This window comes from Alexandromys fortis, unplaced genomic scaffold (genome assembly GCF_014885135.2).
Source record: "Alexandromys fortis isolate MF-2015 unplaced genomic scaffold, M_Fortis_MF-2015_v1.1 scaffold_42, whole genome shotgun sequence".
Lineage (NCBI taxonomy): Eukaryota > Metazoa > Chordata > Mammalia > Rodentia > Cricetidae > Alexandromys > Alexandromys fortis.
Genome location: NW_026067934.1, coordinates 9,525,396 through 9,547,605, shown reverse-complemented (window position 1 = coordinate 9,547,605; position 22,210 = coordinate 9,525,396). Strand labels below are relative to the sequence as shown.

Sequence of the window (22,210 nt, the reverse complement as noted above, 5' to 3'; positions counted from 1 at the left end):
CAACCTGAAGCTTATGGGGAAACCACTAATCACTAAGAAGTACACATTTTGTAAAAAAAAAAAGCTAATATCATAAAAGACAAAGTTATTCCAGAATAGAGAAAATTTAAAAGAAATGGCAATATCTATCCCTGAACTGAACGTTGTACAAAAGGGTATAAAATATAAAAAAGGACACAAATTTTAAAATGGAAACATAAATTATGTCAGCTAAAAATAGCCCAGCAATGTTTAAATTCCTAAATTTGTTAACTGTGCTGAGGTTACATTAAGGCTGTCCTTTTAGAGTACATACTAAAATATGGAATGGTAGAGGAGCATAATGGTAATTAAGCTAAAATAATTCTGAAAAATCCATTTCTCATATACATATGTGTGTATATATGTATGTCACACAGAGGCAGTAAAAATGAGACAAAATGCTAAATGTTGGAGTATAATATATTTGGATTCTTTGTATTATAAAATCTGAAATCAATTCAATGAAAGAAAGAAAAACTATAGTACAAATATGGTCTTTTTAAATGAGACACAATTTTCAAAAAAGGCTTCCCATCACTGCTGAGTTTCATGCTCACGTGTTCAGTTCAAAATGAACAAGACAGTGCTTCTGTGGTTCCACTGTTTATAATGCCAAGAACGTCTGCAGAAAGGTGTGCAAGGATAGCCTCTACGAAACTTGAATAAAGAAGAAAAACATCGATGTGGATACAGCGATCCAACGTGGACAAACAAAGAACCTCCAGGATGAAGGTCAAAGGAGCAGTCTGGGAAGGCACAGCACACAACGAGTCTACACCACAGGCCACCAGCACTAGGCACCTACACATCTTTTTTAGCGGAAGGTACTGATGCATCTAATTACTGGTCAATCATGAATGTAGAAAACTTCCTTCCCTGCCCACGCCCTGCACTTAAAGTTGATGACAACATCTATGGAAGCATTTTCTTAAATGTCTGAGGAAGGCCGTAGTGAGCCTATATTTGGTCATAGGTTCTCCAAATATACTGAACCCTATGCTTCTCAGGACTAACCTTTGACCTTTCCTACTGACTTCTCTGGAAATGCCTTTAGAAAAGCTGAAGCCTGAGTCTCCAGGGAGACTATTGCTTTGCCCTTAAGGCCAGGCTTCTGTGTAGTCATTCAAAATTACATATCGTTGAGAATACACAAATGTGGCACAATTACAGACAAACTCAGGTGAAGGAGTTACATCAATGTCCGGACAGCAGGGAACTTCAGGAAGACAACATGGAACTGAGAAAGGATACACAGAGGACCTTACAAGAACAACAGACATTCTGTGGGTGACAGCTATGTGTTTGTTTTATATGGTGCATTCAACTTTGAGATACTTCACTGAATGTATAATACAATTCACAATTTAAAAATGCAATAGAAATTTCCCAAGTTCTCATAACTAATAAAACACTGGACCCATTTTAAAGCCAGTTTGGATGGCAATGAATCTTGGTGCTTGTTTAATAAGCAAATAATCCTTGCTTCTTTTCTGCCCACACAGAAAATAAGTTTCTGAGAAGGTGGAATTTGTAAAGGACAACGTCCTCTAAAGAAGAACAGGTTTGAAAAACACACTGGCAATGGCACCACTTCTGCTGAGGACTGACTGCAGGTTTTCAGGAAGCTTTTTCTAGAGACATAATGGAATCTGGGAGGATAATTTATAACAAAACAGTAACATCTTGATTGTTAGTGGAGTGAGAGTCAGAAAGGTCTGAGTAACAAAGACAGCGCTGTCTGTGCTGCTATCAGCCATCCTCCAGGTCCTCCTCCAGCGTGGGTATGGCCAAGAGGAGTAACGGCGAGAGCCGTGAGACAGAAACAAATGCAGTGATTGGCTCCCCACATTCCATTTTCTATAGGAGCAAGCATTTCATTCCAGCTCTCAGTTCTGGTGAGGTCAGGACATCATCGACACCTACTGTTTACAAAAAGGTGTTGAAGATTTGGCATTAACTTGATGACTCCAGTAGGGCTAAGGTCAGTCTTAAATGTTTAGATTCAAAAACCTGATCTTTCATTTCAACACGTGGCAGGCAGTACTCCTTAACAACACAGATTTCTAACTGCCAAGTTCCCACTGTTGCCAACAAGTCAGAATACCTAACCACAGAGTTCTTCGTAAGAAACCCTGGCCTGGTTGGGTGCACACCTTTAATCCCAGCACTTAGGCAGAGGCAGGCAGATCTCTGTGAGTTCGAGGCCAGTCTGGTCTACAAGAGCTAGTTCCAGGACAGGCTAGATAGCTATAGTGAAACCCTGACTCGAAAACTGAGGGGAAAAAGAAAAAGGAAACCCTGGCCTGCCACCTAACCAGTTCTCCACCGTTTTTTTTTGTAGGGGCTGGCTTCAGTGCCATATCTGCCTCCTAGCAATGGCTCAACACTTCGGAGTATTTTCAATTATACATTCAAGGAACAGTTTTCTCTTTTTCACTTAAACTTTGTTCTACTCTTTTGATAAAAGGAAGAAACATCTTGCTCATTCTGCATACAATTTCATCCTAGATTTGACAGAGAACGCAATTTCCAAATATGATCTGTTTACTTATTTGAAGACAGAATCCCATGTAGCCCACATTGGCTTTAAATACACTATGGAGCTATGGAGGTATGGAACTCCAGGTTTTCCTACGGCCAAATCCAGCAGGCTGAGATCATAGTCACAGATCAACTTGCTCCACTTCACACGGTGCTGAAGACTGAATCCAGGGAAAACATGCATGCCAGGCAAGCAATCTACCAGCTGATCTACATCCCGAGGCCCTAAAATATATTTTATGTAGCTTCATTTTTAAGAAAATTTAAAGCAGAAAATCTCTTTATAATAATCACGAAGTGGTATTCAATTTAAACGACTTAAACTTAGGTGATATTTCCTAAGCATGTTATTAAGTCATTTATAAAATGAGACACTATATACAGACACACACAAATTTTGGGGGTGTTGTTTTAAAATGACAGCATGATTACACTGTCTATTGTTCCCTAACTGGCTTCAGAAGGTCCAGACAGAATGCTGGCAGGTAATAAGTGTGTCTTCAAGCAGGCATGGTCCGGACAGGTGCCATTCAACAACTATGTCATGAGCTTGTGGCTGAACACTACCCTCTATCTAAGACATAAAAAAGTAATGTTCTGGGGCTGGAGAGATGGCTCAGTGGTTAAGAGTACTGACTGCTCTTCCAGGGGACCCGGGTTCAATTCCCAGCACCCACATGGCAGCTCACAACTGTCTGAAGATCCAGTTGCAGGGGATCTGACACCTTCACACCAATGCACATAAAATAAAATTAAATAAACCATAAAAAATATTTTAAAAAAAGTAATGTTCTTCAAATTATTATGTGAAATGGTTGGCAAAGAATCTCAGTCAGCAGCCAACATATCAAGTGGCAGGGGTTGTGCATACCTGTAATCCCAGCGCCCAAGGATCACAAGTTCAAGGTCATGCTCAACTATGTAGCAAGCTTTAAGGCCAGCAAGGGTTTGGTTAAGACCTTACCTGGTGAGCGGGGAAAGAGATAAGAACCAGTAAGATGGTTCAGCAGGTAAAAGGGATTTTTGCACAAGCCTGTAACCTGTGTTTGATCCCCCAAACTCAGCGAAAGGAGAAAAATCAACTCCTGAATTCTGTCCCCTACCCAATAATAAAAAAATATTTTAAAAAAGAAAGTGTGCTAGTTAGATTTTGACAACTTGACACAGCAGGGTCATCTGTGAAGGAAGAAACCCAACTGACAAAATCATCAGACTGGCCTACAGGCAAGCTGTGGATCGTTTTTAATTTTTGACTGATGACCGAAATGGAAGGGTCCAGCTCACAGCGAGTGGTACCACCCTGAGCAAGAGATCCTACAGTGATATAAGAAAGTAAACTGAGCAAATCATAGAAGTAATTAGATTCTTCCATGATCTCTGCTTCAGTTCCTGCTCCCAACTTGCTGCTTGAGATCCCTTCATGATGGACTGAAATAAACTCTTTTAAGGAAAAATTGCTTTTGGTGATGGTGTTTTACAACAATAGAAACTTAAGAAAATCTGAGCCAAATACCTTATTACCCAAACATACTAGGAACAACTGCCCACCTAGGCCCTGGACCTACCATAACTACTAAAAGGGTTTTATTGAAGTTGCATAATAATAAGATATATACCCAAAATGACTTAGATATCTAATTACAAAGATCTGCAATATCCTGGGTTTCTGATTAACTTGCTTTTGGAACTAAGTCACTTCTGATGAGCCTTTATCTCAGTAAGTGTAAGGCACTTCCTACGCTAACGAGGACTCTACTGGCAATAGCATGGTCGATCCATTTATGAGCCAAGTCATGTTGTTTTGTCCTAGTCCTAAATTTGCTCACATAACATATAACACATGTTATATTACATAACACGACTCTTAAGCGCACACACAACAGGTGGCTTGACTATTATATGGAATGTTCTGAGAGATTTTAAAATATATTACAATTTATTCTGACAACAAATAAAAGATGACTATATTAATGCTTACATAAAGGATAAGTATATTAATATAGTTTGAATTTTTGTTAGTTTTGGGGTGAGTGGAAGGAAAGAAGTGACCCCAAGTTACAGATGTCTCTGACTACACCCATACTCTTACAACATTACTCCAACCTGAAATTTTACTGTATCCACCAAAAGCCACTGACAGCCAAAACTGCGACACAATACTAAACAGCTGGAGAAGGAACTCCGAGACTTCACTCGGCTCAGCCACCACCCTAGCACATTTTAGGAGTCTGTCCCCATCAGATCGCCTTAGCTTTATGACCCAAGTACTTCCACAAGTCTGGAATTCTGAAATATAAGCTGACTAAAAAATAATGAAATTAAAAGAAATATCGGTAACTTGAAAGTTTACATGAAAAACTAAGCCCTTCATCAAGAACATTAACATTATCCCATTTCATTTATTAAAACAGTATGAGTTATTTCTTAAAAAGCTGGTTCCATTGAAGTTCTATCTATGCAATTATAGTCTATGCTCTAAAAACCTTTCTACAATTCTCTCATCACTGTGCAGCTGTGTAGGAAGGCAGGCATTTATGTGGAGGTCGGAGGACAACTTCTATGGTTTTGTTGGTTCAGGGACTAAACTTAGGCCACCAGGATTCCCTGTTTTTAACCAATGAGCCATCCCATTTTTTTTTTCAGATTTTATCATTATTCTTTTTTAAAATGTTTGTGGTAGGTATGTATTTATTTGTGCAAGTGAAAATGGGTATGTATTCACATGTATATGTGTGAAGTGGCCAGAGGCCACCTTTCCACCTTATTTTATGAGATAGTCTCTCACTGAACCCAGGGCTCATTGATTAGGCAGGCCAGCTGGCCAATGAGCTTTGGGGATTTGCCTGTGTGACCTTGGAAGCGCTAGGAGCCTTTGTGCTGGGGAAGTCAGAGAACAGCTTGTGTTCTCTCCTCCCACACGGGACCTGGAGATTGAATTCAGATAACGAGGCCTGGTAGCAAGTGCCTCTCCACATTGAGTCATCGCATGGATCAATTCAGCATGGACTTAATGTCAATCAGATGACGATATACTTCAAGTACCTTACGGGTAAAGAAATATATGCTGCAACATCCAGCACTGTTATGTCTACAACTTAGAGTAGTCCAGCAAAAAAGAAACAAATGAGTAGTATCTATGCGCACAGCAACAGGAGAAAGCAAGTAAATAGCACAGAATCAAGAATCTGTGAAAATACGGGACAGGCAGGCAACCAAAGAATTACTAGTGTTTCTGTGTGTGCGAGTGTGCATGTGGAAAAAAAAAAAAAAAAAAAAAAAAAAAAAAAAAAATTTGGACGCACTAAGATACGGCTTAAGTTTTGCCCCAAGGGTCCACATGAAGGAAGCTTGGTTCTCACTGTGGCCTAAGGTGAGACCCAATGGTCCTTGCATCACTGGGCAATTGTCCTGGGACGGGATTGTAGTTCTGAACACTGGGGCTTTCACCAGAACAAGTGGTTAAAAAAAAGTGAGTAAACCCAAACCCTAAGTCGCTCTTTGGCTTTCTGCTTTACGACATGACCATTCCCTCTCACTTTTCTCATCCTGATGTGGTGTCATCACACGCTTCAGCCAAGAAAACCCCCACCATATCCAAACCGACACCAGCACATGCTCTTCTCTGTAACGGTCGCCTGTGCTGGTATCTCAGTGCAGTAATAGAAAACAGTCACACACGTGGGAAAGTTCATTAATTTTCCTTGAACATGCGAGAATAGCAGCACATACAGAATAAAGTCATTCTCAAAGAATAATCTCAATATGCACACAAATCACTTCTTTCTCTCTTTTTTTTTTAATAGAACTGTATCTGTCTTTCTTAGAAAAAGAAATAGAAAGGCTGTCCAAACCCAACCCAACTGAGAGGAAAAGCCTTTCTCCAAAGTAGTTCTCATCATCAACAGATCACAAGGACAAGAGAAATCTGTCCAACAACAGAGAACATTGAGGCTGATAATCTTACCTCCGAAAGCCTAGAATTAGGCTGCCTTTCAAAGAATTAAGCGATAAAGGCAATGCATTCGATTCCACTGCAAAAGAGAAGCATTGTCAAAATAACTCAGGCCAAACAAACTAAACGACCACACTGAGCTATAAATGATCTGATGACATGTTTACCTACCTTTTTACTTCCAACTGGGAAGTGTTACTTAAAAAATAAAATGTTTCAGGTGAAGTTACTTAATGAGGCAATATATACATTTGTAACAAAACATCCTTTAAAGCCTTTTGCTTTGTTTTCATCAAGAAAAGAATTTGTAATTATTCCTTAATATAAATAGTAATTACTTGAATCCCCCTGCTACATAACTGAAACTGTATATTCCTGGGCACTGTGACACAGGAAGGAGATTAGAAAGATAACTTACACTTACTGAAGACAAAAGTAAGTTATTTTTGTCATGGCTCCTGGTTCTGTTCCCTTTCTCATTCCATTCAGAGACACAGAGGGGCAGCTAACCACGACACAGGCAGGCCCTTACTTCTTTCTGCTCCATCACCAGTGCCACAGCTCTTCAACGTCTCTGAGCATTTGCTTGCTCTACTATACATTTAGCACTTAACAGTCCACAGCTTGAAATGTTTCTATGTGGACTGCTAAGCCTGATTTTTCATGTAAACCTTGACATAAAACTACTTTTTAATCAGGAATTGGTGACACAAACCATTAATCCCAGCACTCAGGAGGCAGAGACAGGAGGATCTCTGTGAGACCAAAGCCAACCTGGCCTATAGCCTGGTCTAGAGTCAGTCAAGGCAACACAGAGAAACCTTGCCTCAAAAAAACCCCCAAAAAACAACGTTTCTGTTTTATAATGGTTTAATTTTAAATGACACAGAGGGTTGCTGTTGGCACGCTCTGATTTTGTTTTTGCTTGCAGCTGTATCACAATGGTGTGATCGAGTTAACTGGGTCATTACACTACATGTAAAGCAGCTTTTGGATGACAGAATGAGTGGGGTGAAACAAATCATAACAGAGGCAAGCCCTGAAGATGATAATACAACTTATAAAGAGTAAGATTCCTGGCTTAATTTGTAAGAGGTCATAAAAAGAAAATCACTATCAATTTTAACTCACCTATACAATCTGAATATATATCAAACTTTCACTTTTAGCACTTTAAGAAGATCAAACCTGCTTTGTGCCAGGCATGATGGTACACCTTTAATTCCAGCATTTGGAAGGCAAGAGATAGAGGCAAATCTGTGAGTTCAAGACCAACTGGTCTATACAGCAAGTTCTAAGTGAGTCAGGGCTACACAGTGAGACCCTGTCTCACAAAACTCCCAAAATAAACTAACAAAATCCTGCTATGCTTTAGTTCAAATGTATTCCCACAACCTAAACGCATGACAAATAATCAAAATAAAGAATGCTGAAAAAAGCCAGGTGACAGTGCACGCCTTTAATCCCAGCATTTGGGAGGCAGAGGCAGGCGATCTCCAGGCTCAAGGCCAGTCGGGCCTACACAGAAAAGTCCTGCCTTGGGGGAAAAATGCAATTTATTAGAGGCTGGAGAGATGGTTCAGCAGCTAAGAGCACTGGCTGTTCTTCCAGAGGACCTAGGTTCGATTCCCAGAACCCATATGGCTTACAACTGTCTGTGGCTCCAGCTCCAGGAGTTCTGATACTCTCATAAGGACATGCATAAAGACAAATCCTAATGCACATAAAATAACAATAAATTAAATCATTTAAAAAAATATGTCGAATAAAAAAAATGTCGAAAACGGCAAAGTTAGAACTAGATTTTGCTTCTGGTTCAAAGAACCCTTTGATCAAATTATTCTCCCTCACTGTGCCCTTCTGTCAATGGAACTGACTTCATGTGAGGTATGTATACAAGGAGCTGATTCTTTTAAATGCTCAGCAAGCATTAGCTATGCTTTTGTTAGCCAAATCTGGGAACAGCTTCAAATCACTAACCAGAAGTAACAAAACAGGCTGTGTCACCTCAATTTCAGAAAACTGAAGCAAGTAGATATTAACAGATTTGTTCCGTGTCACTTACGAGCTCATAGATGACAAACAGGACCCAGTCTTTGGTTTATCATACCCAGCTACCACTCTAACACCATGGCATCTTCATGCTCCTTCCAACCTTAAAATTACTACCAAAGTAGCCCCAAGTTCAAGCCATATACTGGCTTCTCACCAAGACCTTAACACAAGCTGGAAGTGTTCTTGCTTGCACTGTACAAACTACCATATATATGCTCTCAGCGGTGACTGACGTCAGCATCAAGCCTACTTCTCCCATGGAATACTTACGAAGTGACAAAACGTTCTCTAAGTTCCCACTTTTTGCTTCACTTCTCACTTCAGCTTGAGTAAATGTATTACTTTGAGGTAGACATTCATTTTCCTGGGGATAAAGTATACATCAATGGTAAGGTTCTTCAATTAAAATACTTCAATATGCCTTTCTAGTCCCCTACCTTTCAAATACCAAGATAATCTATTATCTTTTTTAAAAAATAATTTTTCTAAAACTATACATAGTTGAGTAACCAAACCTTGGCAAAAAGAAACTTCAAGCTAGAGTGCCAATAGCCCAAATAAACACCATCAAGACAGGCAACCTGAGGTGAGGGAGTGGGAACTTGGATTGGTATGCATAGTAAAAAAGGATAGTTTGTTTTCTCTTAAAAAAAAAAATAATAAAGACAGGTGACCTGTTCACATGTTTACTACACAAGACATGACAATCCTCTTATAAAAGAGCTTCAACACAGGACTGAAATAGTGGTTAAAAGAAATACATATTTTTACTTCATGGATTTTTTTTTTGTTGCTTGCATAAAATGTCTGTGCAAACAGGCGTGCCTGGTGCCTGTGGAGCCCAGAAGAGGATGTCAAATCAGCTAGAACTAGAGTTACAGATGATTGTGGGTGCTGAAACTCAAACCTGGCTCCTTTCTTTTCTTAACCACTGAGCCACCTCTGAAGTCCCACTAAAATGGTATTTTGACACATATGGTACGGATCAAATTTATTTAACTCCAAATAGTCTATCGCTTCACTCAACATAGATAATGTTAAGTAGATGAATAATAATTTAGTTCAAATGTTTCTTTACAGTACAATATTACAAACCACCCAGACAATAAAAGGCAAAGAATAAAAATAAATTATGTCATAGCTATAAAATATCACAAGCATTAAAATGATTTGTAGAATTAAATATTGCTCTAAGATACCCACTTTTTCAAAGGTATTTCTTAAGTACACTCATATGTGAAAGGAAAATATTAAGAAAAAAATGATTATCTAAAATATAAGACTATCTTAAGGAATCACCCATGGGTGAGTTATACAGATCTACCACCTGACTAGTGGTCTCCATGTATTAATGAATGACATATAATACTGTCATATGCGGTAAAGTATGTACCGCATGAAGTCAATAGCTTCTTCTGAGAACTAAGGAGGAAGACTGGAGAACGGAGCTCATTTGCTGGAGTGATTTCCTGGCAGACACCAAGTCCTGGACTTGGGCCCTACTAGTACAGCATAAAAAAGCCAACATGCTAACATATGCCCACAGTCAGAAGTTAGCCAGTGTCCCCACAGTCCCCATCTTCCCCTGAAAAAGGGAGCGAGGAAGGTAAGTACAGACGTTCAAGATATAACTCTCGATTTTAAGGTGATTATAATATGAAGTTATTTCACAGAAAGGAACACTCTTACAAAAATCCAGACAGCACTTAGTAACTTCTGCCCTACAGCTCTTCCTAGCAAAATACATGTTATACATATGGAGCCTGCACCTGCCACTCCTAACTCTACATACAACACTTTGCCTTAAAATTAGAAAACCCAGTATTTTTTTGTTTGTTTGTTTTGCTTTTTGAGACAGGATGTCTCTGTGTAGCCCTGGTTGTCCTGGAACTTGCTCTGTAGACTACGCTGGCCTCGGATTCACTGAGATCTGCTTGCCCCTGCCTCCTGAGTGCTAGGATTAAAGGTGTGCGCCACTACCGCTTAAGGTATGGTTCAAATCAACTTTAGTTTGAATTATTTATTTCACTATTTTATGTGTGTAAGTGTTTGCCAGCATTCATGTCTATGTGCCTAGTGCCTATGGAGGCCAGAACAAAGTATCAGCTCTCTTGGAACTGAAGTTACAGACAGACAGCTACCACTTGGATGCTGGGAATCAAAGATAGATCCTCTGCAAGAATGGCCAGTGCTCTTTAACTGCTGAGCCATCTCTCCAGTCCCCATTCAACTTTTCAAATGATACTCACAATACCTTGCCTTTTCTGGTAGGGTCAAAAGCATGGCAGAAAAAGTGTTTCAAAGCCCAACAAAGATTATTTTTCAAATACAGAATAATAAATATACTATTAGTAATGTATTTTGGAAAATTATTAAAAAAAAAAAAACAAACAAACGAAAATTACAGGTTCTGGGTAAGACCAAGAAGCGAATCTTTTCTATGCTTCTGCTGTCAGGACAGTCTTACCAAGACAGAAGACAGACACTGTGTAGCCTGCTAGTTAACCTATTATATATACTAACCAGCATGTTTATAGAGTCTTAAAAACAAGTGCACAAGACCATTTTTAGTTCTCCATTCAATGATGCTCTTTTCTTTTTTTCTAATGATAATGAAACATTAGGTAGAGAGTATTTTCTTCAATAAGGCCATTAAAAGCACACTTGTACCCACCTGCAAAGCAGCTCGAACTGACTTTACATCATCAAAGCAAGGAAACACATAATTTACATATGTGTCTTGATCAGGATCTACTCCTAACTCCTTCATTATTTTGAGTATATTCATTATTCCTAAAAGATAAAACACAGCAGGGAAGAGATAAAGAACTTCAAATTCAGGGAAGTCACAAGGTTGTTTGCTGAATCAGTGAGGAAATTTCCTCAGCACTCTGTCTGAAAAACAAAACACTGTAGCAATTAAAATAATCCAAACTCTAGGGAAATAGACATGATTTGCCTAGGCCATGCTCACCTACTAAGACGGTCACGTAATTGTTATAATCAATCAAATAGGCTCACTTTATTTGGAGGCAAAATTCTACTTTTTGAAAAATAAGGCCCATCTATTCCACCCCGACTCAAGGAGCACTTTTACTTTCGGGGTGTCCTCGACACAAACAGCTTCCTTTGTATTCTTCCTGCTTTGTTGTTGAGACAGGGTTTCTCTGTAGCTCTGGAGCCTGTCCTGGAGTTCACTCTATATACCAGGCTGGCCCTGAACTCACAGAGATTCACTTGCCTCTGCATCAAGAGTGCTGGGATTAAAGGTGTGTGCCACCACTGCCCAGCTCAACCCTTCATTTTCTTATTTTTATGCTTCCAAAGTTTAACAAAGGAAGTTTGGTCCTAATTCCAAGCCTTTCCTCTCATTCACTTATGGGTGCTTGCTGAAAATATTTTAAATAGTGACTTTTCTATTCGTGGCACAGCAGAGCGGCAGTAAGAGGATCAGGAAATCTTGTTGGAGGCTGGTGATAGGGAAGCTCCTGCCTCAATTCAACAGAAACGTGACTGCCCTGTTATTGAAAACCAGTTCAATTTTATCGGACCTGTTTCCTGAAGCTCTTCCCCTCCCTTACTCAGCACTCCTGAGCAGGCATCGACATCTCCCTACCAGGGTACACTGGATGTTGTCCAGACAAAGAGCAGGCTCATTTCACTAAAGACAATGTGGCGTTCTAGCCTTGCATGCAGCAACAAAACTACACAAAAGCATACAGTCCCCCGCCCGCTACATGCAAGTCTACACAGTATATTTTCCTATCATCAAGACCTCCAGAAGAAGACTAAAGAGCACAGATGGTTTTTAAAAACTGAAGGACAACTGACATTCCCTGGTACTATCAAGTCAGTAATCTCCAATAAAGCAGAGGCTTCTGTAGTTTTCCAAAATCTTGTTCCTGATTTTTCGATGAATTAATGTAAAACATGGTGTCCAATTTCCAAAGGACGGCTAAGAATGTTACTAAAACAATGTAACGGTTACTGAGGGGCGGTGACATGAAGAAGCATTACAAAGTGCAGAAGTCATTCTCAACACTCACACACTGACACTACCTGTGGTCAGTCCCTGAACCCTCTGGCTCTCCGGTGTCTCAAGAATACAAGGTGACCTTTCAACAAAGCACCCTCAGGGTCTCCACTCAGAACTGCAGGAAAGGCAGTCTTCCCCAAGCTCAGCTCGCTCCAGGTGAAACCAGTCTTGGTCTTTTGCCAACTCAAAGGGGTAGACATTATAATATGGTGCAACCAGGAAACTTACCCAGTACACAGACATTTCAAAAGGCACCAACAATATTTTCCTACCTGTGTAAAAATAAATACTAAGAGGCTCAAGAGTCTGAGGGAATGCTACAAATGGTCTGCGCTGCAGAAACACGAGGTTAAAGGTTACCTCATGCTTTCAGAACTGGAAGATACACAAAGAGTTAATCAACTCATTGTTTTCACAAAGACTTTCCTAAAAAGGATTTAGAGACTTTTATAACCAGAAACAATTAGGGAATACTTGTTTCACTATTTTCTTTAAACCAGAAGACAAGTATATATTTAAAATAAAATTGCAATGTGAAAGTCTGCTAAAAGCACTTTTTTGTTGTTTGTGCATTCTGTTTGTCACCCAATGTCACACTAACAACTCTGCATCTCATTCCAAAGCACATTATACTGTGAGATAAAATGAAAAAAGACCATTTTTGTTTCCCCAAGGGGGAGGTACTTCTGTTAAAAGCATCTTTTTATGAGACTACTTTTTCTGATTACCAGTAATGCAAACCAAAGAATTAGATACTGTGCTCTAAAATTTAATATTTTCCATTTTATTCATATCCTATAGACATCCCATGTGTACAAGGGAAAGTATGCTAAATGCTTAAATGTACTTAAGAAGCTGAAAGTCTGAGCATTTCTGTCCTTCAATCAGCAGGCTGTCAGGTCAGGAGCACCTCTTTACAATAAACACAAGTTTCTCTGCCTTCCCTCCTGGAGCTGAGCTTGGGGAAGAACAGGTCTGCGTGGCCCACAGAGGAAAATGGTCACACTTTCTGTTCTATGAACTCCATTAAATATAACTTCACTAAGGCTAGACAAACTGTTCATAACTCCACTCACAAGTCTGAACATTTGCTTAAGACGCGAACTAAGAAATAAAATCAGTGAAAAATACCCACTTTAGAATTATTAACACAATCCCAGTTTCTCATGAGCTCTGACTCTCAGAAGTAAGTGTGCTTTAAAAAATTCAAACAGATGTGTGTTTATTTGCAATTGTTCTGACCAACTGTGACTCCATAAAAGGCAAAGCTCACCTTGAACATTTTCTGTTTTCTGATGTCCGGCTAGCAATGGCCAGAAATAGTGAGTTCGAATAGGAAACCCTTCTTCCTTCAAGGCCTGCATCACTGCTTTTGCCAAAGCTGAAAAACAATCCATAATATGTCACCGTGCTATGGCAGAGAAACTTCTGGATGCTGGTCAAAGCTACAAGGATACAGTACCAGTTTTGTTGGCCAGTAGAGCACAGTGGAGAGTGAACTGCAGTGAGGAGCTATGCAGCTTGGCCTCCTTCAGCTTCTTACAGTAGTCTATGAGCTTCTCCGCAGGCTGAGGGGAAAGACACAGAGTCAGCCGGACAGCCAGAGCCTGACCACTGCGCTTTCTGCAAACAGTCAATGACTTTGGCAACGAAGTCTCCATTTCTCCCTTTCTATCCAGAAATCTTCAACATTAAAAGTTTCAGACTGTTTACAACTTGTCTCATCTCATGAATTCTCTCCTGTTTTAAAGCATATCATTTCACTGCCAACTAGACAATCTACAAAGTGAAAACAAGCAGAGTACCGTATTCATAGTCACGCAGTGCCGCAAAAAGAAACTGCCAAATACATTTATGTTCTCTTCCTTTAACACGGGTAATGCTAATAAAATCTGGAATGCCGTATCTTCCAACTTTTCAGTGACTAAAAGCAAAATGAGGTTCATTGCATCTGGGAAGAAAACAAAGACATCTGTTATTACTAAACTGAGCAATGTGTTTAAATAATAATCAATACTAATGGAAAAACATAGGGCTAGTAAAATAGCTCAGGAGATAAAAGCACACGTTGCCAAATGTTATGAACTGAGTTCCATCCCCAGGAAAGATCTGGACCCTGAACACACCTGTGAAATAGGCATAACCAAACACACAAACAAAACTTTTTAAATTTTTAAAGAGAAAATTAAGAACTGCAAACACCGAAAGGATAAATATACATATATAAGAATAAAATACTTCTTAATACCATATCCTGGAGCACTCAACTCACACATATGTATCTTACTACACTGACCAAGCACTCTATGTTTGCCTCCCATACTCCCGTACTATTAAGAAGTGCCCTTTGGTACAGCTGCTTTGGAAATCAGTATGATCATCTCTCAGGAAATTAGGAAACAAATCTACCTCAAGACCCAACAAAACCACTTTTGAGTATATAACATAGCCAAAGGATGCTCAATCATACCACAAGGACAAGTGCTCAACTATGTTCATAGCAGCATTAATTATTTGTAATAGACAGAACCTGGAAACAAACTAAATGTCCCTCAACCAAAGAACAGATAAAGAAAATGTGGTACATTTACACAATGGAGAACTACTCAGCAGTAAAATATACTGACATCTTGAAATTTGTAGGCAAATGGATGGATCTAGAAAAAAACCATATTGAGTGAGGTAACCCAGAAAGACAAATATAGAATGTACTCACTCATAAGTGGCTCTTAGACATAAAGCAAAAAAAAAAAAAAAAAAAAAAAACCCTACAATTCATAATCCTAGAAAACCTAAACAACAAAGAGGATCTAAATAGGAAGGAGAAAAAGACAAGATTTCCTTAGTAAACTGGGAGCGTGGAGATCATGGGAGAGGGTAAAAAGGGGAGAGGGTACAAAGGGAGGGGAGCAAAGAAAAATATATAGCACAATAAAAACAATTAAAAAATTGACAAAAAAGAAGTCCCCTTTGTATCATACAAGCAATAGTAATCCAGGTATTCACAAAAGTCACGCAGATAAAATATTTTAAGTACCCGGAAGATATCTTCTCTCATAGGTAATCTTTTCCAGAATTTCTGAGACATACTGAGGATAGCCAGCTTTAGTAAAGGTAACGATAATCTGGAATAAATCACGATCCAAAAGGTAATGATCCGACTTCTCCACTTTCTCCAGAATCTAAAGATGGGTGGAGTAATTGAAATGAGAAATTAGAAGTATTAGAGCTAAATAAAATAACAAGATTCAATATACTAATCCACAGTGACCATCACATAGCAACATCAAAGTACCCAACTAATAATTTCCTTTAAATATTACTCTTTACAAGACATCTTTTAAATGGACATGAGCTATGTTTTTCTGGTTTTTTGTTTTTTTTTATGCTTCACATAAATTGTAACACACGTTCACACAGTGACTTCAATATTGACTTACACAGCATGAACCATACCTGCTTAACATGGTCAATGTCACCCTTCTCAGCATATGCGTTCAACAGAGCCAAATACGTGTCTGGTCCTGGTTCAATGCCAGCTTCTTTCATCACTGTGAGAATATTTTCTGCGTTCTCCATATCTCTATAAATTATTTCAAAGAAAACATAAGATTGCTGAATATAATTACTCTAAAACATATTAATAAGTATATTAAAATTACTAATTTTAAATACTATTTAAATACTATTTGGAATTCTACCCAAAAAGAACTACTCATTAAAGTGGCTATATATTTCTGAAATAGTAGGACCCATAAGCACCTGACATGTTTACGGCTAACTTCACCCCCATATGTAATAACTCCAATAAAAAAAAGGCACAAATTTCAGAGAAAGTAATAAAAATACCAGTGTGCTCCACTGCATACCAGACTTGTTTGGAGGAATAGATATGCATGCTCTATGACTCCTCTCTAATAATTTTCTAGGACCAAAACCTTGCTGACAAAGCAAACCCAGGTGGAAAATTACCCAGCTCTCGCATGACCTGTAACCAGAGCACTGAACACTGCCTCTGTGATTGGTAGGTCCTTCGTTTTCATAAATCCAAGAATCTTGCTGCAATAAAAGAGAGGTGATATTTATCAATGACACTTGCTAATGCGTCCATGAATTAGGCCTTAAGTTATTTTTGTTTAGCATAATAACATGTCCTTGTTAAAAAAAAAAAAGCAACGAAGTGAAGCATAATCCCCTTCTCATGAAATTGTATTCCTTTAAGTATCAATTATTTTGAATACTTTGTCAAAACAACTAAGCAAGCTAGGACTGTGGCTCAGTGGTTAAGCACTTGCCTAGCATATGGGATAGGCCCTATGTCAATTCTTAGCATGGGGGCAGGAGGGACATATGAATAATGTGAGAGGAAAAAAACCAATATACTGAGTTAAAATGGATTGTATATTTCAACCCATTACTTATTGCCTAAGCTTTAATTAAAAAGTGGCAATAATTTTATAGGCAGAGAAATATTGCAGTTGATTTTACCTGAATCAGTGGGCAAAGAAAATAAATATCCCTACTTTTATAAAGAAAGTTTAAATGGGTAAAGATAGAAAACGGTTTTTTAAAAGTAAATCTAGCTTTGCATCTTAACAGTTTCTACCTCTGTTCTAACTCAGCAACTTTTACTTCTTTCCCTTTTATACAACAATTTCATTTTATTTAAATCATACTACTAAATTTGCTATATAAAATACTTCTGAAATAATTCCCTTTATAAAGAATAAATTTTCAAAAAAGTAGATACATTTTATGGTTATACAATTTGCAAATCTACTTGTATAAAACTACATTTAATGATGATGAGATAGCTTGTTGGGTAGAGGAGCGTATGGTCAAGCCTAGCAACTGGACTTTAATCCCTAGAACTGAACCCAGAATCCACATGATGGACAGAGCTAACTCCTGCAGGTTGTTCTCTCGATTTACACACACATGTCCACACACATGTATGCAGAAACACAAAATAAATAAAAGAAAATGAAATTAAACAATAACCCACATTTATAAAAAATACATACCTGGCACCTTCAATATCTCCAACATCACAATAGGCAGCAATCAGCCTCTGGTATGTTACCTGCCAATGAAATGGGCAGCTTAACACTTTCATACATAAACATCTTTCTGGAAAACAGCAGAACTGTATGTGGCTGCTCAGCACCCACAGCAGCAGCTACCTACTCGATTAGGTTGAATGTTTTCTCTCTCCATCTTGGCCAGGAAATCAGTAGGTGAGAATTTATGTTCATTTTGAAGATACACTTTAAGTAAAGCATTGTAATGACTGACATCATACACAGTACCTACAAATGAAATTTAAATCAGACGTTTAGAAAAGCATTTACCATCACATCCTTAGCACAACGACACTGCAGATCCTGATGGCAGCTGTCTTACGAAACAGTGCCGTCTTCACATGAAAACACGCTGATAGCACCTGTGCCTTTAAGTGACAGAGCCATTCCTCTATGAAGCAGCCCTCACATGCTGCAGAGGAACTGGGACTACAATTCCTTTATAAAGTAGGACCGTTGGCAATTTTTCTTAATCTTTACCAGGTCACCCAAAGCCTTTGCCTGAATGACCTGTTGTTCCCCCTTGAATCTGAACACCACTGCCAGTTTGCTAGCATTGTTTACCCATGTTGCAATGTCCTTGTCTTCTTCCAATGTGTATACTACCTAAGGTCACATCTGTTAGGATACCACTCAGCCGACTCTACAAATGACATTATTTCTGGCAGTGCAGTATGACTCTCACCTACAAATGAGGTGGGCTGTACCCAAAGCCATCCTTGGACACATGTGATCTGCCACAGACTGCACACACTTGAATGAATTAACATTTTGCACTTAGTCCTAGAAATTACCCCCTCTCTCTGGTCTCGGTTTTTTGTTTATTTTGTTTAGACAGGATGTCCCTGGCATGCCTCAAATTACAGAAATCCACCTGCCTCAGCCTCTCCAGTGCTGTGATTAAAGGCATGTCCAGTCCTAAAAGCACACACATGAGCATCATTAAACGGACTCAGCAGCTTGTCTTTATATAGTCACAGAAATGTGTGACAATAAGAGAAGAGCCTGTGAATCTGAGGGGTGAAAACACAAAGGCGTCGGAGGAAGAAAAGGGGGAATAATGCAAATACAGTACTCATAAATGAAATTCTCAAAAGATATATTTTACTTCTCATTTTTATACTTAATTCATTACCACACTCCTACTATTTTTATACTTAAAATCCTTCCCCACTGTAGAATCCAATATATACATAAGTATATTCAATTTTTAAAATAAATAAATTCAAAGCAGTGAGGTAAAGATCATCCTCATCTTACCACTTTTTCATACAGTTACACGACAAAGGCTAGTCTACACATCTTCTGTGCTTGTCACTGTCCTCTACTGGAGCCTAAAGATTTTGTAATTAGAAGAGTGTGGGTTTCTCATTAAGTATGCGTAGCGGACTACTGTGACCTGACGTTCCGGGCTCTACAGAGCAACAGCACTGCTGCACACTGCCGGCTTTAGAGCTTTAACTCGCTGAACAAACTTCCTTCTACTCTTCAAGGACTTGAAAAATCAGGAACGAATACCCATTATCAAGTGGTCTTTTCAATTATTTATTTTTTAATATTAAATGTTATATGGTTCAAAATTTCAGTTTTGGAATTTTTTATCTTTAATTTTTTTCTTTTAGACAGGCTCTCACTATGTAGACCAGGCTGGCCTCTAATTTATAGAATGCTGCCTGCCTCTGTCTCCCAAGTGCTGGGATTAAGGACATGAGCCACCATGCCCCAGCTGGTTCAAATTTTTATTAAAAAAAAAGGCACTTAGCCAGGCGTGGTGGCACACACCTTTAATCCCAACACTAGGGAGGCGTTCTCTGGGAGCAAGTTCCACACTAGCCAGGGCAACACAGTAGAACCTGTCTTAACAGCAACAACAAAGGCATTGAGTAAAAATTAGAGCCAGTGTTTGTCACCCTTCCAGACCAGAGAGACTTCACTATAGTGGATACACACACATAAAGAATACGCACTGCTTATGTACGGTGGCACACGGTGCACACTGCTCAGCATCGTAAATTTTACGTCTATTTCACTAGTATGTGAAGACTCATGATTCGCTATCAGAGAATCTCCATAATTTATTGACCCAATCGTTACAGTGGAGTCTTCTTTTATATGTGAGCACGTTTTCCTAAATTCTAACAATACTATAATACTGTAAGTTGAGTTACAATTGATAGCCCAAATATCTATTTTTTTCACTTATTAAAATTCTAATTCATGATATGAAAACTAGTTTATTCTTAATGTCCCTATAACTCACCATATAAACATATTGCCAAATAGTATTAAATCAAGAAGCCCTATAACAAAATAAGATGATGACTTACATGAAGAACACATTCAGTGGAAGAGAAAAAAATACCTATGCCTTTACGCATGTCAGGGACTAAAGCAATCATACCTAATGTCTGAAGTTTGTCCCATATCTTATGAGCAAATTCTGTCCTTTCTGCAAGACTCAGTTCAGGCAAGAGTGAACCACAGCTGCGCAGCAGAAGCAAGGCTTGATTACCACCTGGGCTACCTGCAGAGAAACAGGTCATAGATGCAGATAACAGGACCAGTAACACGGAGGAGGTAAACAGCAAAGCTTCAGCTGAGGTTTATAAATTATTTGACCATCTTCAGGCTTTTCAAAGAGATCAAGAAAAATATCCATTAAATGATCCACAAGCCCCACCCCTCAGTTCACCAAAGACAAGAGGGCACCCAAAGACCAGCACTCCATAACACTACTAAATGTCAGAACTGTAATCTTTAGCAGCAGACTGCTTTAAGAAATCTAAGACTACAAAATCCACATACTCTCTAAGACTAATGGATTCAAGAAGAATCTAATTCCTAAGCAGTGCTTGCTACAGTTCAAAGGCTATGCCTCTCAGCACCTTATGGGAAGGACACAAAGATAAAGAACCCACATTACCATGTTTAAGTTTTATCTCCGTGTCCCTTAAACCGGACTTTAAGACAACACAAAAATAAACACGCATTGTCTAATCTGTAAGTACATCCAGAGCAGGGAACTAAAGGGGCAGAAAATAGACTTACTTGTGGGTGTCTAGGACTGGAAAGGATGGGAAGGGCTAGAAGGGTGACAATGAAAAGTTCCAAAATTAATGTGGCAATGGCTGAAGAACTGAGTAAATCAGAAAGTTACGGTCTTTCAAAGAACATGACCGTCTGTCATGGAACCTCTTTGTTACACCTCATCATTAGAAGCTCTGCTCCCTAAGGAAATGATGCCCACAAACAGACTCCGGGAGACTCTTCCTAAAACACACACAAAATTGCACAGTAGTACGTTTGCTTTTGTGTTTGTCAGGAGATGGGGGAAGAGCCTGGGAGTGAAGGACCTGCAGCTACTGCAGGACCTAAGCCATCTGCCTGCTCAGAGGCTGACTGGAATAAAGAGAAATGGCAACCAGTCTTCACTGTGGTCACGGCAGGAAAACTGGTGCCTTCTACTACAGTTTATCATGGAAGCTGTACAACTCGAGAAAGCAGGGGAAGCAAATGGCTATTTTTACTTGCTGACTCTGAAATGGACTCTAACTGAAATATTTCATGTTACTGCAAACTCTGCCTGGATGATCTGGAAGGAGAGGAGGATCTAGTCACACTGACACTTAGTATCAAATGATGCTCTCCACAATGAGCTTCCAGACACCCAGGAAAAACTTCAACTACCTATAGAGAAACTCTGAAATACCTGAGCGACAGGTGCTATCAAAGACTTTCTGCAGAAGTCCCCTTGTAATGCGGCCCGTTCTTCGGACAGAACTGTCCAGTTTCATTAGAGCCCAATCAAACTGACGGTTATTTCTTCTCATAGGAACAGGCTCCTCTTGAAGATCCCTCTTTTCAGCAACAATTGCATATAATCTGGCTTGGCTTGGTAGCTCTCTGTAAAATTGAACACAATTAGTAATAAACTAAGTAAATTGCTATCTAGTCAGGACATCGTTTGTGTGAAGTTTACGCCAAGTTCTGACAGTCACTAAATACCTAATATTGCAATGCAACAGCAAAAGTACTAAGAGAACTATGAACTGACAACAAATTAAAGTTCTGACTTTTGTTTTACACACATAGGCGTGCGCGCACGCGTGCACACACACGCGCACACACACACACAGTAAAACTCCAGTTGATGCTGGCTGCATTGATAACCTTACATGAAATCACTTCAAACTAAGAAGCTAAAATTATACTTCCTTACCGAAGGAAAAGAAAGCAGCTCTTCAACGAGCTCCTCTCATTTGTATAAATGAGACAAACGGCCAGAGTGCACCCCGAATTCCAAAACTACCTTTATGGCTTTGTTCTGGCATGAGCTTATATGAACTTAAATTTTAAATCAGTTATTAAACCAGACAACGAAGTTTCTTCCAAGTTAAAACTCTGCACTAACTTTACAGGACCACTCAAGCCCACGTTAGTTCCCGCCTGTCTAACAAGACCGAAGCATCTCAATTCCACAGCTTTGCATTTTCAACACACAGTTTGTACACTTCCCTAACTCTC

The 22,210-nt window shown here is 39.1% G+C and overlaps 1 protein-coding gene across 1 annotated transcript in view; it reads right to left on the bottom strand.

Annotated features, from left to right (window-relative positions):
• Positions 1-22,210, bottom strand: part of Lrpprc (leucine rich pentatricopeptide repeat containing) — an 82,639-nt gene that overhangs the window by 48,526 nt on the left and 11,903 nt on the right. Inside the window, exons 2-14 of the mRNA XM_050146001.1 lie at positions 21,396-21,589; positions 20,088-20,210; positions 17,793-17,914; positions 17,630-17,688; positions 16,578-16,664; positions 16,062-16,188; positions 15,643-15,787; positions 14,411-14,556; positions 14,068-14,173; positions 13,879-13,986; positions 11,244-11,362; positions 8,840-8,933; positions 6,527-6,593 (exon numbers count right to left, since the gene is read on the bottom strand). Of these exons, the coding sequence (XP_050001958.1) occupies positions 6,527-6,593; positions 8,840-8,933; positions 11,244-11,362; positions 13,879-13,986; positions 14,068-14,173; positions 14,411-14,556; positions 15,643-15,787; positions 16,062-16,188; positions 16,578-16,664; positions 17,630-17,688; positions 17,793-17,914; positions 20,088-20,210; positions 21,396-21,589 (1,497 nt within the window). The remainder of the gene's footprint in view (positions 1-6,526; positions 6,594-8,839; positions 8,934-11,243; positions 11,363-13,878; positions 13,987-14,067; positions 14,174-14,410; positions 14,557-15,642; positions 15,788-16,061; positions 16,189-16,577; positions 16,665-17,629; positions 17,689-17,792; positions 17,915-20,087; positions 20,211-21,395; positions 21,590-22,210) is intronic.